The sequence below is a fragment of the Marmota marmota genome, unplaced genomic scaffold, assembly GCF_001458135.2.
Source record: "Marmota marmota marmota unplaced genomic scaffold, marMar, whole genome shotgun sequence".
NCBI lineage: Eukaryota > Metazoa > Chordata > Mammalia > Rodentia > Sciuridae > Marmota > Marmota marmota.
The window spans coordinates 34,345,635-34,369,746 of NW_026000229.1; the positions used below are offsets into that span (position 1 = coordinate 34,345,635).

The following is a 24,112-nucleotide window of genomic DNA, read 5'->3' on the forward strand; positions in this document are numbered from 1 at the left end:
AAAAAAAAAAAAAATCTAACATCAATAGAATTTAGAGAAAAATGTCAAATTTAACTCATTTATAAAGAGTAAGAAATTCAGTTATCATCAAGAATGAGAATACTTTTTACATCAGAATAAAATTTAAAAGGGGGTTGGGGATATAGCTCAGTGGTTAAGTGCCCCTGGGTTCAATTCCTGGTAAAGAGGGAAAATACATTTGTTTAAAAAAAGAGAGCGAGAGAGAGAATTGCTTACAAGAACAAGTAGTGGGGCTGGGGTTGTGGCTCAGTGGTAAAGCGTTTGCCTTGCATGTGTGAGGCATTGGGTTCAATCCTCAGCAACACATAAAAATAAACAAAATAAAGTTTGTGTCCATCTATAACTAAAATAAATAAATAAATATATAGATATAGATATATGAATAAGTTGAATTTATCTTTGGTACTAAGAAGGAAAACCAAATAAAACTATGATGTTTAGCAATATATAGGTTAAGGAGTAAGAATAAAAGTTTTCACCTAATCTTTGCTCCAGAAAGAAAAATACACTTCTGGCTTTTTGTTTGTTTGGCACAAGGGACTGAAACCAAGGCACTTAACCACTAAGCCACATCCCCAGCCCTTTTTATTTTTTGTTTAGGGATGGGGCTGGCTTTGAACATGTGGTCCTCCTGCCATAGCCTCCAGAGATGCTGGGATTACAGGCTTACACCACCATGCCTTGTCCTACACTTCTGATCTTTAAGATACGTAGTATGTGATACCCCTTATATCCATAAATGAACAACACCTCTTGTTTAGATTACCTGAATACTCTCATAGCTAATTTATGGCCAAGTTAGAACTAGAATACAGATATAAACTAATTGACAATATAAAAAGAGGAAAAGACCAAGAACACCAATAGCTATGTGACCCTAGAAATCATAATAAAGAACAACAGATAAAGTGGGCTAATAACATAGGTAAGCAAGTTTCTAAAAGATTCACCAGAGGCATAAAGCAAAGTAAAATATCTCAGAAAGGAACACAGCTCAAAAGAGAAAGCAAAGAAGTTTGTCTATATTTCAAGTCTACTCACATAGTTGTGAAAATCCAAAAGGAAAGAAAAAGAATGGTGCATGGTTATAATTCCGGTAACTCAGGAGGCTGAGGTAGGAGTAGTGCAAGTTTGAGACCAACCTCAGCAACTTAGCAAGGTCCTAAGTAATTTAACAAGACCCTGTCTCAAAATAAAAAAATAAAAGGGGGTTGGGGGTGTGGCTCAGTGGTTAAGTGCCTCTGGATTTAATTCCCAGTATTGAAAAACAAATGAACAAAAAAATAAAAGAAGAAGAAAAAGGAATGGTACCAAGAAAATAAAAGTAGCAGCATAGGAAATTGTCTCACTTTGGGTTTGAAAGGGACACTTGTAGAAATAAGAGCAGTAGTCCATCATCTAGAGAGAAAGATTAAGGGAGTAGTAAATGGTGACATAGGTACAAAATACTACATGAAAAACTTCCTATAAAAAATTAGGTTCAGGGCTGGGGATGTGGCTCAAGCAGTAGCGCGCTCGCCTGGCAAGCGTGCGGCCCGGGTTCGATCCTCAGCACCACATACAAAGATTTTGTGTCCGCCGAAAACAAAAAGAAAAATAAATATTTTTTAAAAAATTAGGTTCAATTTTGAGCTGATAACAATATAAATAAATGACAAAGTGGGCAGCACAAGAAGACCCAACTTTTATTTACCTGCACACCAAGAATAATCTTCACACTAGAAATTTACTATCCTTACATAAATTAGATTTTGTACTATAAATACAATAGCTACTTTCAGACAGAATGGTGGAAAAAAGGTACAGGTTAGAGTCAAATATATATGTATTTAAAATACTAATATCAGGGGATTGAATCCAGGGATGCTTTATCACTGAGCTACACCCCCTACATCCCAATTCTTTTTATTTTTCACTTTGAAAAAAGATCTCACTAAGATGCTGAGACTGGCCTTAAACTCAAGATCTTCCTGCCTCAGCCTCCCAAATCATGGGATTGTAGGTATATACCACCACCCCTGGCTTTAATTTCTTTAATCTGGAACAAGGTATCTCCAAGTTGCCTAGGCTGGCCTTTAACTTGGGATCCTCCTGCCTTAGCCTACAGAGTTGCTGGGATTATAGGCACACCCCACCATGCCCAGCTCCTCCATGATATTTTAAAGCAATGGATATACTATATGTTTGTTTATATATGATAGGCTCTGCTGCCCCCGTCCATCTAAGAAATACAAGCTATAGAAAATGGAAGGATCCTTCTGCCTTTGACGTCTCTTATTTCCTTATCTTGGCAACTAAAATGGAGGTCCTGGGTTTTTGTTTTTAATTTTTTGTAGTTGCAGATGGACAGAATGCCTTTATTTTATTTGTTTATTTTTATGTGGTGCTGGGGATCGAACCCAGTGCCTCACACATGCCACGCAAGTGCTCTGCTGCTGAGCTACAGCCCCAGCTCGAGGTTCTGGGTTTTTTAAAACTATACTTTCATTTCTCCTCCATTATGCATCCTCTTCTAACACACTGTTAAACAAACCCTGGGTCACTGAATGATCTCCCCAATGTCTTCCCTGGCAGCAACTGGAGGTAGAACTAGTTAATGTGAAGTAGGGAGGTTCCTAACTAGAGCCTGGTGGCACTTGACCCTTCTCCCTAACAAATGTGAATTGCCTGCCAAGGCTAGGTACACAGCAGGTGCTCAATTAAATTGCAATTGTATAAATATCCTCCTAAGCCATAAGATTATAAGTTAGGGGTGGAGGGCAGGTGTTGGTGGTGGTAGTGGTAGAAAAACTGGGAGACTCCCTGAGCTGGGAGAGTCATGTATGCTTGGCAAAGATTAGGGAAAGCTGTGCATGGTTTTGTTCAGACCTGGTTATTAAAAGTAACTCTGAAAAATAAGCAAACAAATAAAATACTAGTACTGTCACTTAACTGGAGGTGCAGTAATGCATAATACTTAATATACGCTCTAAAACAGGGCTAATTAGCTTCTGGCATTGCCACCTAAAGCTAAATGTTATTTGAAACTAACGAAAGAAAGTCTCAGAAAGACAAAACTTTTACAATAAAACAAAAATAAAAATCTTATACAAACACAGACTATAAATCTTCACCAATGGTTTAGTTATTATGCTCTATTAATTCTATTACAATAAAATCTACCACTATGAATAAGTCAACGCAGTATTTATTTTCTATTGCTCAAAATAAGCAGCTTACGTTATAATAAAACTTTTTTTGAGTGGGTGTGGGGGGGGCAGAGATTAAACCCAGGGATGTTTAAACACTGAACCATCTTCCCAGCCTTTCTAATTTTTCATTTTGAGACAGGGTCTTGCTAAGGCTTAGGGCATTGATAAACAGCTGTCCTCAAATTTGTAATCCTCCTGCCTCAGCCTCCAGAGTCACTGGGATTACAGATGCGTGCCATCCACACCCAGTTCATAATAAAACATACATCATACAAATTTAATTGTACCAAGAAAGAACACAAAAATAGCATGTAATCTATATATAATGAATGATAACACTGTACCTTTATTATATATTAAAAGTTTGTCAAACTGCTTTTCAACCTTGTTGTAAAATCTAACCTGAAATTAATAGTGATTTATTTGATTGATATTGGGGATTGAACTGAGGGATGCTCTACCACTAAACCCTCTTTTTTGTTTTTTATTTTGAGATAGTGTCTCATTAAACTTCTGAGGCTGGCCTCCTGAGTGACTGGAATTACTGGTGTGCGCCACTGCACCCCAACTAACCTAAAATAATGCTAAAACAAAGTAGTTACCATTACTCCCATATTACTATCCTCCTGAAACCCAGAAGGAAAAATGACTCTCCTTAGGTCACTCAAATTGGCCCACAATATGAATCTAGAGCATGACTTCGGGTTGGTTTCCACTCTTTTTTAAAAAATAATGAAGTAATACATTTCCATTGTGCAAATGTTAGAATTCAGGTAGATAAATCATTTTCCTAATTAGTGAATAATATTAACAAAAAACTTACTATTCTCTGAAATGAAAGACAATGGAAGTAAAGGAAATAATTTAAGCCAGGCACAGTGAAATAGGCCTGTAATCCCAGCTACTGGGGAGGCTACGGCAGGAGGATTATAAATTCAAGGCTGTGCTGGCCAATTTAGCCAGACTCTGCCTCAACATAAAAAAATGAGGGCCGGAGATGTAACTCAGTAGTAGAGCACCCCCAGATTCAATCTCCAACTGAGAGGTGCAGAAGAGAAAGATAAAAAATAAAGGAAGAAGAAGGGAAGAGAGAAAGACTCAAGAATAAGGAAATTTTTTCTTTTGTTTCCCATAATGCCGAAGGCAAAGTGGGTGACTAGATCAATGGACTAAATAATGTTCATCTTCAACTTCCATTAAATATTTTGTATGTGATAATCTAGGTAAAATAATACTAAAATGCAGATATTCCCTTAAAACAGACTCAATCAGTATCAATATCTCATTTATATATGCTTAGAGGAAACAACCTAAACATCACCTCTTTTTAATGTAAGTATAAGGCAAAACCATTACCTTGGGTGTGCTTCCTTTAATGAATTTTTTAATAGAAGACAATAGGCCGGTTTCATTCTTCGGTGGTTTTTCTCCTCCTGATGGCAGCCCATCATCCACCTCTGAATATTTCCTTTTTGCTCTGGCAGTGCGTTGTGTTTGGATTTGATTTGACTGCTGAGAAGCTTTTCGTGTTCTCAGCCTCATCTTTTATGGGTGCCACATGTAAAACTATAAGAAAAATAATAACAAAGGTTATTAAAATTAAAACCTAGTATATGCAAATGTGCCCAACTTACATAATAAAAATCTCTTGATTTAAAATAAATTAATAAAAGAAAAAAAAAAGTCCAGTTCTCTAAGCAGATTTAATCATTATGCTACCTCTGCTCATGCCAAGATTGACATTTGTTTAATCGTTCATTTATTCTACAAATATTTATTGAGCACTTAACCACATTTGAAGCACTGGGCTAGGTAAACACCGATAAGGTAATGAGCTAGGTAGAGAAAAGTTTGCCTTTCCAAACTTACAATGCAGTGGGAAAAACATTATTCAATGAATGAGTTAATTCCATGAACACAATTCCAATAATCAATAATTATACAAGTATAAATAGGAGCAGATGGATCATTTTGAGATTCTAATCTTAACACATATAACAATACTTTAAAAACTATGTTCATGAGCTAGGGATGTGGCTCAGTTGCAGAGTACTTGCCTAGCACTGATTGAGGCCCTGGGTTTAATCCCCAACACAACAACAAAAATGCCTAATACCAGCAACCTGGGAATCTGAGGCAGGAGGATGCCAAGTTCAAGGCCAGCATGAACAATGTGGTTAAGAACCTGTTTCAAAGTAAAAAAAAAATAAAAAGGGTTGAGGATGTAACAGCTCAATGGTTGAGCATACCTGGATTCAACCCCCCAGTACCACCGCTACCCACTAAAAAAAGGGCAACCCCTATCAAATCTCTTCCCACCTTGGAGGAGTTCTGTCTCTCTTATTCTCATTTGAATAAATGCTACACTCTTTTATGCTTACTTGCTCTCATCTATCGATTTCATTCTTCAAACTCACAAGATAAGAACCTGGAAAGAAGGCATTGGCAGGCAATTGGGTCTGCTGCCAAACTACAGCAGCAGAGGCTATCAAGCTATAAATGGCCATACAAATAGAATTCAAAATGAAATCCCCATCTACTGGGGAACCTTAGCTAGGCTCCGTAGGACCCTGACTGCTGTATTCTTTCATCTCCCCTTTTCAGTTTGAAGAGGCCACAGCAATCATCACCCCTTTTCCTTAAGGAAATTAGGGATCCTCCTTCAGAGGCGGGGAAAGAATAGGATAGGATAGACATACAGATAGTAAAAGAAATAGGCCCCATAATAGCTTCTCGAAATGTAAAGGCCACTCCATAAGATTAATTTGTAGAAACATCCCAAATATTCCAGCAAACTCCTTTGTCCCAGGGCAATGGGAAAAGGAAGGTTAAACAGACCTGAGTGAAAACTACAGACTCAAGCTAAACAAACAGAATAGTTCAGGCTGAACCAATAGCATTGACACTTTTCCAATACTTGATTAGCATAGACATTGATCCATGTCCCTACCGAGACTAGTTAAGTGAATTAGTGGCAATCCCTATAAGGTCAGGTCTCCTCTCACCCTGCAGGAGTTCTGTCTCTTCTTCTTACTTGAATAAATTCTACCCTTTTACAAAGAAAGGAAAGAAGAGGAGGAGAAGGAAGAGGACACATAAGGCTCTCTATTTGGTCACTTTCATTTTACAGATAAGAAAACCAATGGTTGGCAAAACTGGCAAGACACTTAGAAAAACAGTTAAGGACACACCCTTGAATTACAATCTGTGAAACAGAACATGAAGACTAAAACTAAGTATTAAGAAATGTGCCAGACCTGGGCAAGATGGTGCATGCCTGTAATCCCTGTGGCTTGGGAGGCTGAGACAGGAGGATCACGAGTTCAAACTCAGTAAGACTTTTCTCTAAATAAAATACAAAATAGGGCTGGGGATGTGGCTCAGTGTTTGAGTGACCCTGAGTTCAATCCCAAGTACCCTCCCCCCAAAAAAGGAAAGAAATGTAATCTTGAACTTCGAAGTCTATAGAACTGTGAGAAATAAATTTCATCAGCCACCCCACCCACTCAGTCGTTGGTATTTTTCTTATGACAGCCAGAAAGGACTGAGATACCCCCCCACCAAACTCAAGACTTAACAAAGTCTCAAAACATCTTTCCAAATGATGTTTTTCCATAACCAAATGACACTCAACTTTAAATTGCCATATCTTTATTTTATTTGCCCCTTTTCCTAAAGGGTCAATGTTAATTTATAAAAGGATTGTCAAAGGTATCTGTTATTTACTTAACCTGTCTATAGTATACAAATTTGATCTAAATTCCTTTAATTAATTCAGTACAGAAGTTTATGTAGGAAATGCAGGGCTGAAGTTGTGGCTCAGTGGTAGAGAACTTGCCTAGCACAAGTGAGGCACTGGGTTCAATCCTCAGTACCACAGTACCACAAAAACAAAATAAAGATATATAGGAAATGCACAGGAAAAAATTAAATTTTTTAATCAACTTCTATAATCTAAAGATTCTTTTCCAGGGCCGGGGTTGTAGTTCAGTGGTAGGGCACTTGCCTACCATGTGTGAGGCACTGGGTTAGATTCTCAGCATCACATATAAATAAACAAAATAAAGGTCCATTGACAATTAAAAAAAGAATAATAAAATTAAACAAATAAATAAATATTCTTTTCCAAAATGCCTAAGGGTAAACCTATTTCAACAAACCCAGACTCATTAGGTGGAAATTACAAAAAATTATCAAACAATAAATATATTGATGTACAGTGGTCTTAAAAGACATGACATAGGGGCTGGGGTTGTGGCTCCGCGGTAGAGTGCCTAGCAAGTTCAAGGTCCTGGGTTTGATCCCCAGCACCACATAAAAATAAACAACAACAACAACAACAACTATTGTGTCCAATTAAAAAATAAATGTTAAAAAAAAAAAGATATGACATAAAGGAGTCCAGTCTTAAGGGGTTCACTTCATTAAAATTGCAAACAAAAGAATGAGATGATAATTTCTGCCTGAGAGAAACAAAAAGTCCAGCAAATAAGTATAGAATATACTTTTATATCTATAAAATGCAAGATCAAGTTTAAGAAAAAGGTCCTTTTAAAAAAACACTGAACAGGTGGGGCTGGGGTTGTGGCTCAGTGGTAGAGTGCTTGCCTATTGCAGGTGAGGAACTGGGTTCGATCCTCAGCACCACATAAAAATAAATAAATAAATAAAAATAAAGGAATTATGTCCACCTACAACTGAAAAAATATTTTTAAAAAATCGAACAGGTATTCACCAGAATGAAAGACAAGAACCCTTAAAAAGGAAGCTGAAGTGTGGAATGTAGGTTGTAAATAGTGTTAAATAGGTTAAGTAGGTTTAACAGCAGTCAAACCATTAGGAATTTTCAAAACTAACCACTTTTTTTTTTTTAACACAAGACTGAGAATTTCTCCCAGAGCCCTACCACATGCCAGGCAACAGCTCTGAATGAGCTACACAATCACCCCCATTTTTAAATTTTGAGAGTTGCTCTTGATAAACTGCCCAGGCTAGTTTCATTTGTGTGTGTGTGTGTGTGTGTGTGTGTGTGTGTGTGTAGGAGTGGGGGATACAGGGGCACTGTATCACTGGGCTACATCACCAGCCCCCTTTTTAAAAATAGGGTCTCAAAAGAACAGGTCTTTTTGTGAAGCTGGTAGCAAACTTGCTATCCTCCTGTTCAGTATCCCAAGTAGCTGGAATTACAGATACATGCTCCTATATCCAGCTAAGAAAATACTTTTCAATGGCACATGGAATCCTTACCATAATAGGCAACATGCTGAGTCTTGAAATTTATCAAGACTAGGCTCTTATTTAAAAAAAAAAAAAAAAAATTCTCAAAGGCTGGGGTTCAACCCCCAGCACAGCAAAAACAAACCAAACAAAAAACTGTTCTCTGACCACAATCATAAATCAAATTATAAATCAACAGCAAACCTGAAAGTATCAAATACTTGGAAATTTTAAAATATATAGCCAAACATGATGTTGTGCACCTGTAATCTCAGCTGTTTAGGAGGCAGGAGAATCACAAATTCAAGGCCAACCTAAGCTACTTGGCAAGACCCTGTCTCAAAATAAAAAGGCCTTATAGCACATATCTGTAATCCCAGCAACTCAGGAGGCTGAGGCAATAGAATTGCAAATTTGAAGCTAGTCTAATCAACTTAGACCTTATCTCAAAATAAAAAAAAAATTTTTTTTTTAAAAAAAGAGCTCAAAATACAGCTCAGAGGCAAAATACTCATGGATTCAATCCTAACTACTACGTGCACATATGCTCACACACAAATGTCAATCAATATCATATGATATTAAGTGAATAAAGGAAAATATCCACATGATCATCTATAGTGAAGCAGAAAAAGTGTTGTTTGTTCAAACCTTTCATGATAAAAACAATTTCAACAAATGAAAAAAACGGAACTTCCTCAACCTGATAAAAATCTATGATAATCACACATGGTCAAAAACTCAATGCACTACTTGCAAGATCAAAAAAACAACAAAGACATCCACTTTTATCACCTCTACTCAACATTTTTTTTTGGGGGGGGGGGGATCCCAGGGATTGAACTCAGGGGCACTCAACCACTGAGCCACATCCCTAGCCCTATTTGCATTTTATTTAGAGACAGGATCTCACTGAGTTGCTTAGCACCTTGCCATTGCTGAGGCTGGGTTTGAACTCATGATCCTTCTGCCTCAGCCTTCAGAACCACTGGGATCACAGGCATGTGACACCTCACCCAGCTCTACTTAATATTTTACTGGAGGTTTAACCAGGCAATTATGTGCACGTACGTGCACAGTCGTGCACGTGTGCACACACAAATTTATGTTAGAACAAAAAGTAAAACTCTCTCTTTATAGATGACGTGATCTTGTACAAAGAATAACAATTAAGGAAAAAAAGAATGAACTACTAATAAAAATGAAAAATTTTATGACCATCAAAAGACACCATTAGGAAAATCAAAAGGCAAACTGGCAGAATATTCACAAAATACATATTTCACAAAGAACTTCTATCTAGAACACACAGACATCCAAAAACACAATACACAGGACAAAAAAGTCAACTGAAGGGGGGCAAAAACTTTGAGAAGATACTCCATTAAAAACTAGATGACTGAGCTGGGCATGGTGGCACATGCCTGTAATCCCAGCTACTCAGGAACCTGAAGCAGAAGGATCACTTGTTCAAGGACAGCCTGGGCAACTAAATGAGGCCTTAAGAAACATAATGAGACCACAACAAGAGACTGGGAATGCAACTCAGTGGTAAAGCATCTTTGGGTTCAATCCAGAGCATCATCAAAGAAGAAAAAAATGTATATGTTAAAACCACAAAAGGCATACAAATTCACATCTACTAAAATAGCATACATTAAAAAGACTGACAAAAGTAGTAAAGACCATGAACAATGAGATCGCTCATATTCTTTTGATAGGAATATAAGTTTTTTGGCAAAGTTCAGTTATTCCTAATATATACATCTAACTCTTTGATTCAGTAATCTCACTTTCAAGGTTTTTGAGAGTTCTTGTTTGTTTTAACATACTGGGAATTGAATCCAGGGTCTCCAATACGGTAGGTAAGTGCTCTACCACTAAATTACATCCCAAACCTTTTTTAAAAATTTTATTTTGAGACAGAATCTCTCAATTTTGCCCAGGCTGGCCTCCAATTTGTGATCCTCCTACCTGAACCTTCCAGGTAGATGAAAGAATGTAATTGTGCACTATTGTGCCTGCCTCACTTCTAAAGTTTTTATCCAAGAAAAATATAAACATGTCCACAATATACTTTTTTTTAAAGTACATCTTTTTAAAATATATTTTATTTATTTATTTGTTTGTTTATTTATTATGTGATGCTGAGAATCGAACCCAGTACCTCACACATGCTAGGCAAGTGCTGAGCTACAGCCCCAGCCCAAGAATATGAAAATTTCTTATTTCAAATGGACTTATTGAAGCCATTCCTTTGATTATAAAATTAACTGTTTAAAAACTTTAATAGCACATTAAAACAAAAAAGATTACATAATTCTTCAACCCAGAGATGAATGAACTGTGGGTATATTAGTCTGTTTTAATATGTATATGTACTATACTCAATAATTAGACTTATACTACATATATTATCTGCTTTCCCCCGTCTATACATGGTAAAAATTGGAAGGTTTTGTTTTGTGTTGTTCTGATTAGCTATGCTGCCCAGGCTGGTTTCAAACTTTTAGGCTCAAAAGATTCTCCTGTCTCAGATGTCAGAGTAGCTGGTAATACGCAAACATATAAGACTGGGAATATAATTTTAATAGCCATATAATATTCCAATGTAAGATAAATGTTCCTTTTGGTGAGGATACCGGGAATTGAACCCAGGGATGCTTAACCCAGGCATGCTTACCTACTGAGCCAGATGCCCTGTCTTCTTTTATACTTTATTTAGAGATATCTCCCTAAGTTGCTTAGGGCCTCACTAAGTTGCTGAGGCTAGCTTTGAACTTGCAATCCTCCTGCCTCAGCCACCAGTGATGCTGGGATTACAAGCGTACGCCACTGGGCTCAGCTCCATAATTTGAACACTGAGTTGTAAGGAAATTAAATTGTTCTAACTACTCACTACTATCACCTCAAATGAAGTAATTATATAAATTTCTGATTCGCAAGATAGTCTCCTAATTTCCTAAACCAGGAGAAATAGCACATGCTTAAGTAATCTCAGCTCTTTAGGAGACTAAAGCAGGATTGTAAAAAGTCTAGGAGTTCAAGGTCAGTTTGGGCAATATAAACAGACTTCTGAGAAGGGAGAAGAGGGAAAAGGAGGGGAGGGGAGAGGATGGGGGAAAGAAAGATAAGGAAGGGGAAAGAAAAAAATGAGAAAAGGAAGGAGAGATGGAGGGAGAGAAAAGAAAGAAAAGAAAAAAGTTTCTAGGGGATTAATATACAGAAGATATAAAGATTCAAAAAACACCAAAAACAAAACAAAAAAAAAAAAAAACAATACATGGGTAAAAGAACTAAAAAGAAACTCCTCACAAGAAGAAACACAAACGGCCATTAATTATATGAAAAAAAAAAAAAGTTCAACATCTCTAGCAATCAGGGAAATGCAGAATAAAACTACACTAAGATTTCATCTCATTCTAGTCAGAATGGCAATGATCAAGAATACAAACAAATGCTGATGAGGATGTTGGGGAAAAGATACACTTGAACTTTGTTGGTGGGACTGCAGACTAAGTACAACCACTCTGGAAAGCAGTACAAAGATTCCTCAAAAAATCAGAGATGGAACCAGCATATGACCCACCTATCACGTTCCTTGGTATTTTCCCAAAAGATCTAAAATCGGCATACTACAGCAACAGTCACCTCAATGTTTATAACAACACAATTGATGATAGCTAAATTATGGAATCAACCTAGGTACTCTCAATAGATGAATAGATTAAGAAAATGTGGCATATATACACAATGAAGTTCTATTCAGACATAAAGAAGAAAGAAATCTTGGCATTTGCCAGCAAATGGATGGAAATGGAGAATATCATTCTAAATGAAATAAGTCAAACTCAGAAACTCAAAGATTTTTCTCTCATATGCAGAAGCTAGAGGGAAATAAAGGAAAGGTGAAGAGAAGGATATTATATTAATGTAGTAGGAGATCAAGAAGCAGAGTAGAGAGATGATAAAGGGAAGACAATGCAGAATAAATTCTTAAAAATCATGTTATTTGCATATAAGTATACTACAGGGAATTTTACCTTTATATATGTAAAAATAACCAATCGATAAGCCAAAGGAAGTCTAAAAGAGGAAGGAGACTGGGGGAAGGAAGGGAACATGGGAGGGAATGAATTGAAATCAAATTCCATGCATGTACAAGTTTGTCGGGATGAACCCATAGTATGTATAATAATAAAGCTCTAATTTATAAGAAAAGAAAAATACAGTTTCTTAGAAGTAAATTTATTATGTCAAAGATCGTTAATATTTGGTAGTAACTCTGAAAAGTCACTTCAACCAGTTGTATACAAGGAGTTCCCATGTGACTGAATTTTACAAGTAAGATTTTATTTTTATTTTTTAAATGTTTGCTAACTGGGGGCTGAGGCTGTGGCTCAGTGGTAGTGCACTTACCTGGCATGTGTGAGGCACTGGGTTCAATTCTCAACTCCACATATAAATAATAAAATAAAGATCATCAACAACTAAAAATATATTTTTAAAAAAGTTTGCTAACTGAAGGTAAAAAATATTTTAAATTATAAATTTTGATAATCAATGAAACTATACATTGCAATTATAATTTATAAGCTAACTTCTAGTTTCCATGTTGATTAAATATCTATGCAGGGACTAGGGCTGTGGTTCAGTGGTAGAGCACTTGCCTAGCATGTGTGAGGCACTGGGTTTGATTCTCAGCACCACATATAAATAAATGAAATAAAATAAAGGTCCATCAACAACTAAAGACTTTTTTTTAAACGTCATGAAGTTTAAAAAAAAGAAAAGATCTATGCATGCCCTTTCCCATCTTTTCTTTTTTGAAAATATATTTATTTTTTAGTTGTACACAATACCCTTTATTTTGTTTATTTATTTTTATGTGGTGCTGAGGATCAANAAAAAAAAAAAAAAAAAAAAAAAAAAAAATCAGGGAGAATTTAGCTCAGTCAGTGGTAGAGCACATGCCCAATATGCATGAGGCCCAGGGTTTAGTCCTGGGAAAAAGGCAGGGAGTGAGGGGTAATAAGTCAATGAAACTTAAAATTGAATTTCAATAAAAATCAGAAAATTGTTAAACCTTTGCTAGAAGTGAGAAAATAATAATAAAGTCCCAAATTACCAATATTGAGGCTAGGAAAGAAAGATGGTGCATGTCTATAATCCCACCTACTGGGGAGCCTAAGGCAAGAGGTTGAAAAGTTGGGAAGCCAACCTGGGTTACATAGTGAGACCCTGTGTCAAAATAAAAAACAAAAAGGGCTTGGGACTGTAGCACTGTGCTAGAACACTTGCCTACCATGCATAAGGCAATGGACTTGATCTTTAGTACACCAAAAAACAATACTGGGAATTAAAAATTGAGTATCACTACAGACTTTCAATATCATATAGACTTTGAAAGGGAAATTGTGGACTATTTCAAACAAATTCATGCCCATATATTTACCAATTTAGATGAAATTGTCAAATTTCTCAAAAAATATGAATCACCAAAGCTCACACAATAGATAACTTAATTAGCCTTATTTCTTTTGAAAATTGAACCTGTACTAAAAACCTCCAACACAGAAAACTCCAGGCCCAGATGGCTTCAGTGGAGAATCCTACCAACATCTAAAACTAAATAATACCCCAGGGTTGGTGTCACATGCCTAAAACCTCAGCAACCCCAGGGTCTGAGGCAGGAGTTTGGGGCCAGCCTGAGCAACTTTGCAAGATCCTGTCTCAAAAACTTAAAAGGCTGGCTAAGCGCAAAGGCACACACCTATAATCCTTAAGACTCAAGTTTGAAGCCAGCATCGGTAATTTAGTGAAGCTTTAAGCAATTTAGTGAAATCCTGTCTCAAAAAATAAAAAGGCTGGGGATGTGGCTCAGTACTAAAGCACCCCTGGGTTCAATTCCTGGTACTAAACAAACACAATATCAAATCTATACACTCTTCCAGAAAAAGAAGAAACATTTCCCAACTTACTTTATATATAAGGCTAGATGACCCTGATACCAAAATGAAACAGACAATAGATATCAGTTTATTCATTAGAAGTTAGAGATTACCTATACAATATCTATTATAACCTAACTTAATTATGTACACTTAAAATATAAAGAGAAAAGTTTTAACATGCATATAATCCTATTTATGTTAGAATTTAACAAATCTCATTCTTTAACTAGGTAAGTTCTTTCCTATTATCAGTAAAAAATAGAATAAGCAAGTAAAGATTGGGAAATGAGCATGTTTAGGGAAATAAATCTACTACTAAATGAAAATGATACAATTTAAGTAGAATACATCACAAAATAAACAGCAATGGGAGCAATATTTCAAAATTAAGAAATCAAGACACTGGGAAAAAAATATAGAATGTAGAACATTCTCATTTTTTCAAATTTAAACCAGTTCTCATTTTAGGATTATAAAAAGTTGATTGCCCAATAATCTAGAACTGGGCATAAAGTTGGCTTTAAATTATCTGCAACTCAGCCAGGTAGTCCCAGCGGCTCAGGAGGCTGAGACAGTAGGATTTCAAGTTGAAAGCCAGCCTCAGTAAAATTGAGGTGCTAAGCAACTCAGTGAGACCCCTGTCTCTAAACAAAATACAATATAGGGCTGGGGATATGGCTCAGTGGTCAAGTGCCCCTGCAATCCCCGGTACACCCCCTCTAAAAGAAAACTTATCTGCAACTCAGGCAAAAGGATTAAAGGTAAGGGATGTGGGAGTGGACAAAGAATCTCTTCCAAATGTTCATTTTAACTACAACATTGATTGTGTTAGTTCTTTTAACACCACCTGAAATTTCAGACACACCTCCAAGTGCCTCCTCAATATTCTGACTTGGCACCTAAAATTGAATTACTTTTCCCATTCCACACTATACCAAAATCTATTCTTCATACTATTTTACCTATTACATTCTTCATCACAGCTCAGGCTTTGAAACCAAGCCAGACACTTAGAAGTCATCCTAAACATTCTAGTTACCACTCCTTTCTCTTATTACCTACAGCCAATCATCAAATCCTAAAGATTTTAGCTCCAAAATATTTTTTGTCTTGTGGAAATCCACCTTCCACACTAAAAAAATTTACCTAGTTCTCTCGTCAGATTTCCCATCAGCTGCCTTCCAAATAAAAACTACTCTCTGGGTTTGTATATAACCTTACCAGATCTATTCTCTAGCCTTTTTTTTTTTCCTTCCTTTTCATTGCTATTAGCTGCCTCATCCCCCGCCCCCACCCTGTTCCAGGTATTAAACCCAGGGGTGCTTTACACTGAGCCACATCCTCAGCCTTTTTATTTTTTATTTTGAGACAGGGTCTCACTAAGTTGCTTAGGATCTAAGTTGCTGAGGCTGGTCTCAAACTTATGATCCTGCCCCTCAGCCTCCTGAGTCTCTGGGGTTACAGGCATGGGCCACCGTGCTCAGCAGTTGCCTCATTCTTTAGGCTGCAGTAATAATAATAGTTCCCTATCCACTTTGTGCTCAACACATGCTTCTACCTTCATTCTTTCAACCAGTTCTTATCATTATTTAAAATTCAGTCCAAGTATCATTACTCCATAATGAACTCCACATCCACAAATTCATTGTGTAAACCCTGTAATTATCTCTACTTCTTAATAAATCACACTGAAATAATCTGTTTCTATTGAAATAACCTTTCTATATATATAACTGTACTAGACTGAAACAGTCTTGAAGGCACAGAGCTTATCTATAACTCCAATCGCCTGATATACATAACTTAATCTTGGTTGAAATAAAGCATAATTTTTTTTTCCATTTCTCTCAAAAAGACTACATAATGGCTGGGCCTGATAGCATACACTTGCAATTCCAGTTACTCAGAAAGCTGAGGTAGGAGGATAACAAGTTTGAGGCCAACTTTGGCAACTTAACAAGCCCGTAAGCTTGTTAAACTAGGGTTTTTGGAACCAGGCACTGAACCCAGGAGCAGATAACCACTGAGCCACATCCCCAGCCCTTTTTATTTTTTATTTAGAGACAGAGTCTCCCTAAGTTGCTTAGGACCTATATTGCTAAAGTTGATTTTGAACTTGTGATCCTCCTGCCTCAGCCTCATGAGCCACTGGAATTACAAAGCAAGCGCCACAGCAACAAGCCCCTATGTCAAAATAGAAAATAAAAAGAACTGGAGATGTAGCTCAGTGTAGAGTACCCTGGGTTCAATCCCCAGTACCACCACCCCACAAAAAAAAAAGAAACAGGGGAGGATGGGAGGAAAACTATATCACTGAAACAAACAGTCCTCACTACACTAATCAATTCTTGCTCACAAAAAGGGTGTATAAATAAAACTAAAAATGTTCTTCCTCATAAGATTTCCTTCCTCTTAACAAAATTTCTGATACTAAGCAATCTCTGAGGCAGACAATTATGGTTTCAATTTGTCTATGTTAATAAGTTATAATAATGATAAAAACTCAGTTGCTACTGAGATCTTGAGCGCACAAATTTCTTCCTAAAAAACATGAAAGGAAAACAGTATACTGCATATAAAAGATTCTTAACAAATTATCTAAAACTAACTACTGCGCTGTTTTTCAAACAAGCATATTTGCTGAATAAAGGAGAATAACAATATACTAATATATCACACATTGAAAGGGAAATAAGAAGTTATTGGACATTTGTAGTAGTACACACTTATAATTCTAGCTACTCAGGAGGCTGACACAAGGAGGATCACAACTCTGAGGCAAGCTGGGGCAACTTAATGAGAACCTGTTTCAAAATTTTTTAAAAACTTAAAAAGTGCTGAGGATGTAACTCAGTGATACAGTGCTTGCCCAGCATACACTATTTAACAACAACAAAAAAAAGGTGTTGGACATCAGATCTGTGCATTTCACTACATATAGGTTTTACCTAAAAAAAAAAAAAAAAATTAATCCTGCAGCACTTTAGTAAAGATAAACACATATGGAGTTGGGGGGAGCTGGTGCTGTGATTCAATGATAGAGGATCTGCCTAGCATGGATAAGGACCAGGGTTCCATCACTAGCACCAAGAGAAAATAAATAAACGTTAAAAAGTCTTCAGAATAGGTGTGGTGGCACACACCAGTAATCCCAGCTACTTGAGAGACTGAAATAGGAGGATCAGAGCTGGATCACAGCCTGGGCAGCTGTGCAAGACCCTCAAAATAAAAAGTGGCGGTGTGTTTGTATAGCATATGTGAGGCCATGGGCTCAATCCCCACAGCCACACACACACAGTCTTCAGAATAGTTCCGCACTAATAAAATACAGATGTTATTGGACGAGATGACCCTCTACTATCTCTAAAATTAAAACACAGACATTATTGGACTAGGTGACAGCTCTGGTCTTTACTAGCTCCTAAATTCTAAGGAGCCATTAATTTTTACTTTACCTTAAAAATGGTATAACTCCTAGCCAGGAATGGTAGCACATGCCTGTATTCCCAGCAGCTCAGGAGGATTGAGAGTTCAAACCCACACTCAGCAACTCAGAGAGGCCCTAAGCAACTCAGCAAGACCCGGTCTCTAAATTTAAAAAAAAAAAAAAAAAAAGGCTGGGGATGTGGCTCTGTGGTCATCTGTCCCTCAGTTCAACCCCTGGTACCAAAAAAAAAAATATATATATATATGATTCCTAAATTCATATTAACACTTATATCAAAGAAAGAAAAAGCTAAAAGTCATCACCAAATGATATTTTTAAAAGTGGTAGCATCTATTTCCACTGAAGTCTGTATTTCCAGGCTGATGAAATCAATGGCTCAGGTATCAACAGCTATTCATTTTTATTGTTCACTACTTCCCTAAGTCATTAAATGAATTCAGAGAAAGAGATATCTGTCTCCCAATAAAAATCAAATAAATTAGGGGAAAATGAGTAAGTACAGTAGCATCATATAGAGTAACAACTCCCAAGAAAGGAACCATCTTTTTCTTTCCTTCACAATACAATGTGTGATAAATACAGGTGGACTTCTTTTTTGTTGTTGTTTTCCCTAGACACATGTTAGGCAAGTGCTGCCCTACCACTGAGCTATATCTCCAACCCTTTTTAAAATTTCATTTTGAGACAAGGTCTCACTAAATTGCCCAGGCTGACCTTGAAATTCTGATCCTCCTGCCTCAGCCACCTGAATAGGCAGGTGAAACATTTTTTACTTATATATTTCTGTTTATCTTATTAGTTAATAATATAGGCTTCTTCAGAAACTACAAAATAAATCAAAAACATCTGGCAAAATGTAGAAACTATATCAAGAATAAAAGAGCTGCTAAGTTAGGCTAAAAAAATTATGGGAGGGTTCCCCCTCCAAGTTTCTTTCAATGAACAACAACACAAAAAAGTGATTTTTCTAAAACCATGATTGATTTATTTTCTCTAGAAAAACAATATGTGGGCTATTAGACTACTGATGACTAAAAAACTATGTAAATACATATTGATTTTTAAAAAGATGATATCATTCAGTTGATCACTAAAAATACATAGTAAGGTAGTCATTCAGATAGGTTTTTCTTTTCTTATTTTTTGCAATGCTAGGGATCAAAACCAGGACCGTTTGCATGCTTCACCACTGTTGTTCTACCACTGAGCAAAAGACCCAGCCCCCTGTTTTTAAGTACTACTTTTAGCACCCCAATTTAAAATCATATGTCCTTATCAAAAATACCATTAGGGAAAAGTCAGTATTTATTATGGACACAATGAGATATTTGTACTTCTGTAACCTAAGTTTTAATAGAGCAATAATTTGGAGATTGTTTTAACTATATCCACTGAACATAATTTTGTAAAAATTAACATAACATTTTACAAAAAAAAAAAAAAGCCATGTGTAAGAAAATTCATTCCAATAATATTTTAAAATAAAATGTTAGGCTTGGCACAGTGGTATGCACCTTTAATTCCAGTTACTTGCCCAGGCCAGAGGATTTCAAGTACATGCTTAGCCTGGATAACATAAGGAGACTCTGTCTCAAAATAAAAAATAAAGGCTAAGGGTGCAGATCAGTGGTAGAGTGTCTCTGGGTTCAATCCCCAATACTGCAAAAAATAAATAAAACCAAATAAAATATTAGCCAGGTACAGTCCCACCTGTGATCCCAGTTACTCAAGAGGCTCAGGCAGGAGGATCGCTTGAGCTCAGGAGTTCAAGGCCAGCCTGGGCAACAGAGCGAGACCCCATCTCAAAAAAGAAAAAAAGAAAAACATTATTTTAGCAAGAATATAGATCATAATTCATAAGAACTAAGTACTACACTTCACTCTTTTTCTCAACAAGCTGACAGGCAACTTGACACAAGTTATTATTTCTAACCATATTATTTCTTTTCTACAGAATGTGCATGATTTTTTCTTAAGTGGACTCACCTATATACAAATTTTAATATACTAACTGGATGTATCAACAAATAATTCTTTAGATTAAAAAATCGAACTTAATTTTAGCAGAATTTTCCTTCTTTTTTTTTTTTATACCTTTTCAATAAAAACTTCCATATGTGATACTGGGCACAACATGGCACAACTGTAATCCCAGATACTCAGGAAGCTGAGGCAGGAGAATTACAAGTTCTAGGCCAGCCTGGGCAACACAGTGTAAGACCCTGTCTCAAAATAAATAAAAAGGGCTGGGGATATAGCTCAGTGTTAAAGTGCCCCTGGGCTCAATCGCTAGGCCAATACTGGCTAGAGAAAAAGAGGAGTACTGGGACGAAATTGAGGAAGACAATGTTTATAAAAAGTAAATTTTTACTTGAATTACTATCTAAGAATTAGTATAATCATAATTCTATAATAGAAGTTCTCTCGTTTACTATTACTAAAGGAAAATTAAGGGGCTGGGGATGTAGCTCAGTGGTAGAGCACTTGTCCAGCACATGTGAAGCTCTGTGTTCAATCCCCAGTATGACACCTCCCCCCAAAAAGAAAATGTATGAGAAAATTAAAAAGCATATCCCTAGCCAGGCACTGTGGCGCACACCTATAATCTCAATGGCTTAGGAGGCTGAGGTAGGAGGATCCCGAGTTCAAAGTCAGCCTTAGCAAAAGTGAGGCACTGAGCAACTCAGTGAGAGCCTGTCTCTAAGTAAAATACAAAATAGCGCTAGGGATGTGATTCAGTCAGTGGTTGAGTGCTCCTGAGTTCAATCCCAGGTACACCCCCCCCCAAAAAAAAAGCATATCCCTGCTGGTGTTGGGGTACATGACTGTTTAAAATGTGATTATAGGGCTGGGGTTGTGGCTCAGTGGTAGAACGCTTGCCTAGCATGTGTGAAGCACTGGGTTCAATTCTCAGACCCACATATAAACAAATAAATAAATAAAGGTCCATAAATAACTAATAATTTTCTTAAATGTGATTGTAAGTATTTTAAAAATAATTTCTATTAAATTATTTATTTATTCTAATTTGTTATACATGATGTCAGAATGTAATTCATTTTATATTACACATATAGAGCACAAATTTTCAAGTCACTGATTGTACACAAAGTATTTTCACACCATTCATGTCTTCATACATGTACTTAGGGTAATGATGTCTAACTCATTCCACCATCATTCCTAACCCCTTGCCCCCCTTTCCCCTGCCTTTCCTTTGCCCTATCTAAAGTTCCTCCTTGCCTCCTATGCCCCCCCACACACACTCCCCCCCATAGCCATTATGAGTCAGCATCCTCATATCAAAGAAAATATTTAGCCTCTGGTTTTTTGGGATGGATTCAAACTAAAAAGCTTCTTCTCAGCAAAAGAAACAATCAGTGAGGTGAATAGAGAACCTACAGAATGGGAGCAAATCTTTACCACAAGCACATCAGATAGAGCACTAATCTCTAGGATATATAAAGAACTCAAAAACCTTAACGCCAAAAAAATAAATAATAATAACCCAATCAATAAATGGGCCAAGGAACTGAACAGACACTTCTCTGAAGAGGATATACAATCAATCAACAAACATGAAAAAATGTTCAACATCTCTAGCAATTAGAGAAATGCAAATCAGAACTATTCTAAAATTTCATCTCACTCCAATCAGAATGTCAGCTATCAAGAATACAAACAACAATAAGTGTTGGCTAGGATGTGGGGGGAAAAGGCATACTCATACATTGCTGGTGGAACTGCAAAATAGTACAGCCAATATGGAAAGCAGTATGGAGGTTCCTTGGAAAACTGGGAATGGAACCACCATTTTACCTAGTTATCCCACTCCTCAGTTTATATCCAAAGGACTTAAAAACAGCATATTACAGGGACACAGCCATATCAATGTTTACAGCAGCACAATTCACAATAGCTAAATTATGGAACTAACCTAGATGCCCTTCAGTAGATGAATGGATAGGGAAACTTTGGTATATATACACAATGGAACATTACTCAGCATTAAAAGAGAAAAAAATCATGGCATTTGCAGGTAAATGGATGAAGTTGGAGAATGTAATGCTAAGTGATGCAAGCCAATTCTAAAAAACCAAAGGCCGAATGTTTTCTTTAAAAATAATTTTTATCTGCACATCAGGAAATTGAAGGATTTTGGTAACACATGCCCATAAACCCAGAAGCATGAGAACCAAGAGGATCACAAGTTCCAGACCAGCCAACTTGGTGAGGCCCTGTCTCAAAATATACCCAGTTCAATCCCTAGTACCAAAAAAAGAAAAAAGGACATTAAAAAAAAAAATAAAAAGAGAAAGAAAATTTTGAAATGAAGGGATTACATAAGTATTTTAATTTAACAAAATACACCAAAGCAGATATTTATAAGGTTAATAAGAGATAGTTAACCTAATTCAATAGAATAATCATACATATTTGGGGATAACCAGGAAAAAATTATTACTACAGCAAATAATCACATTTACCTCATATATATGTATATATGTATGTGTTGTAAATGGACTTTTATTTTATTTATATGTGGTGCTGAGCCTTGAACCCTGGGACTCACACATGCTAGGCAAGTACTCTACCACTGAGCCATAATCCCAGCCCCTAATATTTACCTCTTAAAAAAACATTTTTGTGTGTCCCGAATATTTAACCAGTAGTATATTCTCTCTCTTTTTAAAAAAAAATTTTTTTTAGTTGTATACGGACACAATATCTTTGTTTTATTTATTTATTTTTGTATGTGGTGCTGAGGAATGAACCCAGTGCATCATGAATGTGAGGCAAGTACTCAACCACTGAGCTACAACCCCAGCCCAGTATATGTCTTTTAATAAAGCATACTTTAAATTCCTACCAAAAGATTACATTCATTAGTCAACATGAGAAACTTATAAAATATCAGGTTATGCTGCTAACAGGGTCTTTTTTTTTAATAATGTTATTGTATTTTTTATATCTTTATTTACTTTTTTAATGTGATGCTGAGGATTGAACCCAGTGCCTCACACATACTAGGCAAGCACTTTACCACTTACAACCACAGCCCCACTAACAGGGTCTTATGATTTATTTTAAACAACTTCATTGCTTTTTTTGTTTCCTAATTTCTCCATTAAGTTTTCATCCTAGAAGAAAGTTTCCTGAACTATACAAACTGCTATTAATAAACTTTAATCCCAATTATTTCTAAAGTATTCAAATGCCTTTTTACCAGTATATTGTTTTATATTTCTTTAACCAACAGCAATAAACACATTTCCTTGTGTTTGGACAACTAACACGAAAGCCTGACTGCTAGAACTCTAGACATAATTCCTTTTATTCTATATATAAAAACATAATTCCTTTACATATGAAGCCCCTAACAGAGTCAAATGGTCCATTGTGAACTGATGTTAAAATTCTATGTTTGTGGGCTGGGGTTATGGATCAGTGGTAGAGCGCTTGCCTAGCATGTGTGAGGCACTGGGTTCAAACCTCAGCACCACATAAAAATAAATAAACAAAATAAAGGCGTTGTGTCCATGTGCAACAAAAAAAAATTAAAAAAAAAAATTCTATGTTTGTGACAGGGTGGTGGTGCATGCCTATAATTCCAGCAGCTCAGGAGGCTGAGGCAGGAAGATCCCAAGTTCAAGACCAGCCTCTGCAATTTAACAAGGCCCTAACAACTTAGTGAGATTCTGTCTCAAAATTAAAAATAAAAAAGAACTGGGGATGTGGCTCAGCGGTTAAGCACGTCTGGGTTCAACCCCCAGTACAAAAAAAAAAAAAAAAAATTACATTTTTTGTAATGTCTTGTGATTCACATAAGGGCCACACTAAGTCTCACCATTCCTTACTGCCAGATTTACAAAACTGCCAAAGACTCCAAGAGGCCCAAGCTACTCACTATGATTCTACCCCCATTATGTCTGTCTTTTCTAGAAAACACTCCTACATTGCACAACTCTCCTAGTAACAGCCAGTATATTAACTTAACTTTCCTATGTTCTGTTGTCTCTGAACCCTCAACTGTCTGACATCAAGTTTAATATGGTAAGTGCTGGACAGTAGCACATGTCTGTAATCCCAGTGCCTAGGGAGACTGAGGCAGGAGGATCATAAGTTCAGGATCAGCTACAGCAACTTAGCAAGGCCCTAAGCACACTGGGGAAACCCTGTCTCAAAATTAAAAAGGGCTGGGATGTAGCTCAGTGGTAAAATGCCCCTGGGTTTAATCCCCAGTACAAAAAAAAAATCAATGTATATTAGTTGTTGATGAG

General features: G+C 36.5%; 1 protein-coding gene across 4 annotated transcripts in view; it reads right to left on the reverse strand.

The window, feature by feature from the left end:
- The window catches only part of Ctdspl2 (CTD small phosphatase like 2), a 67,868-nt gene that overhangs the window by 40,009 nt on the left and 3,747 nt on the right, over nucleotides 1-24,112 (reverse strand). For 3 of the 4 annotated variants that reach the window (XR_007343797.1, XM_015480717.2, XM_048792970.1), the window contains exon 2: nucleotides 4,569-4,778. Coding sequence is in view for 3 of the 4 variants with exons in the window: in XM_015480717.2 (XP_015336203.1) it covers nucleotides 4,569-4,754 (186 nt within the window). In the remaining variant the exon portion in view is untranslated. Of the gene's footprint in view, nucleotides 1-4,568; nucleotides 4,779-19,541; nucleotides 19,633-24,112 lie in introns of all 4 variants that reach the window. The other variant, XM_048792969.1, reaches the window with a different exon arrangement.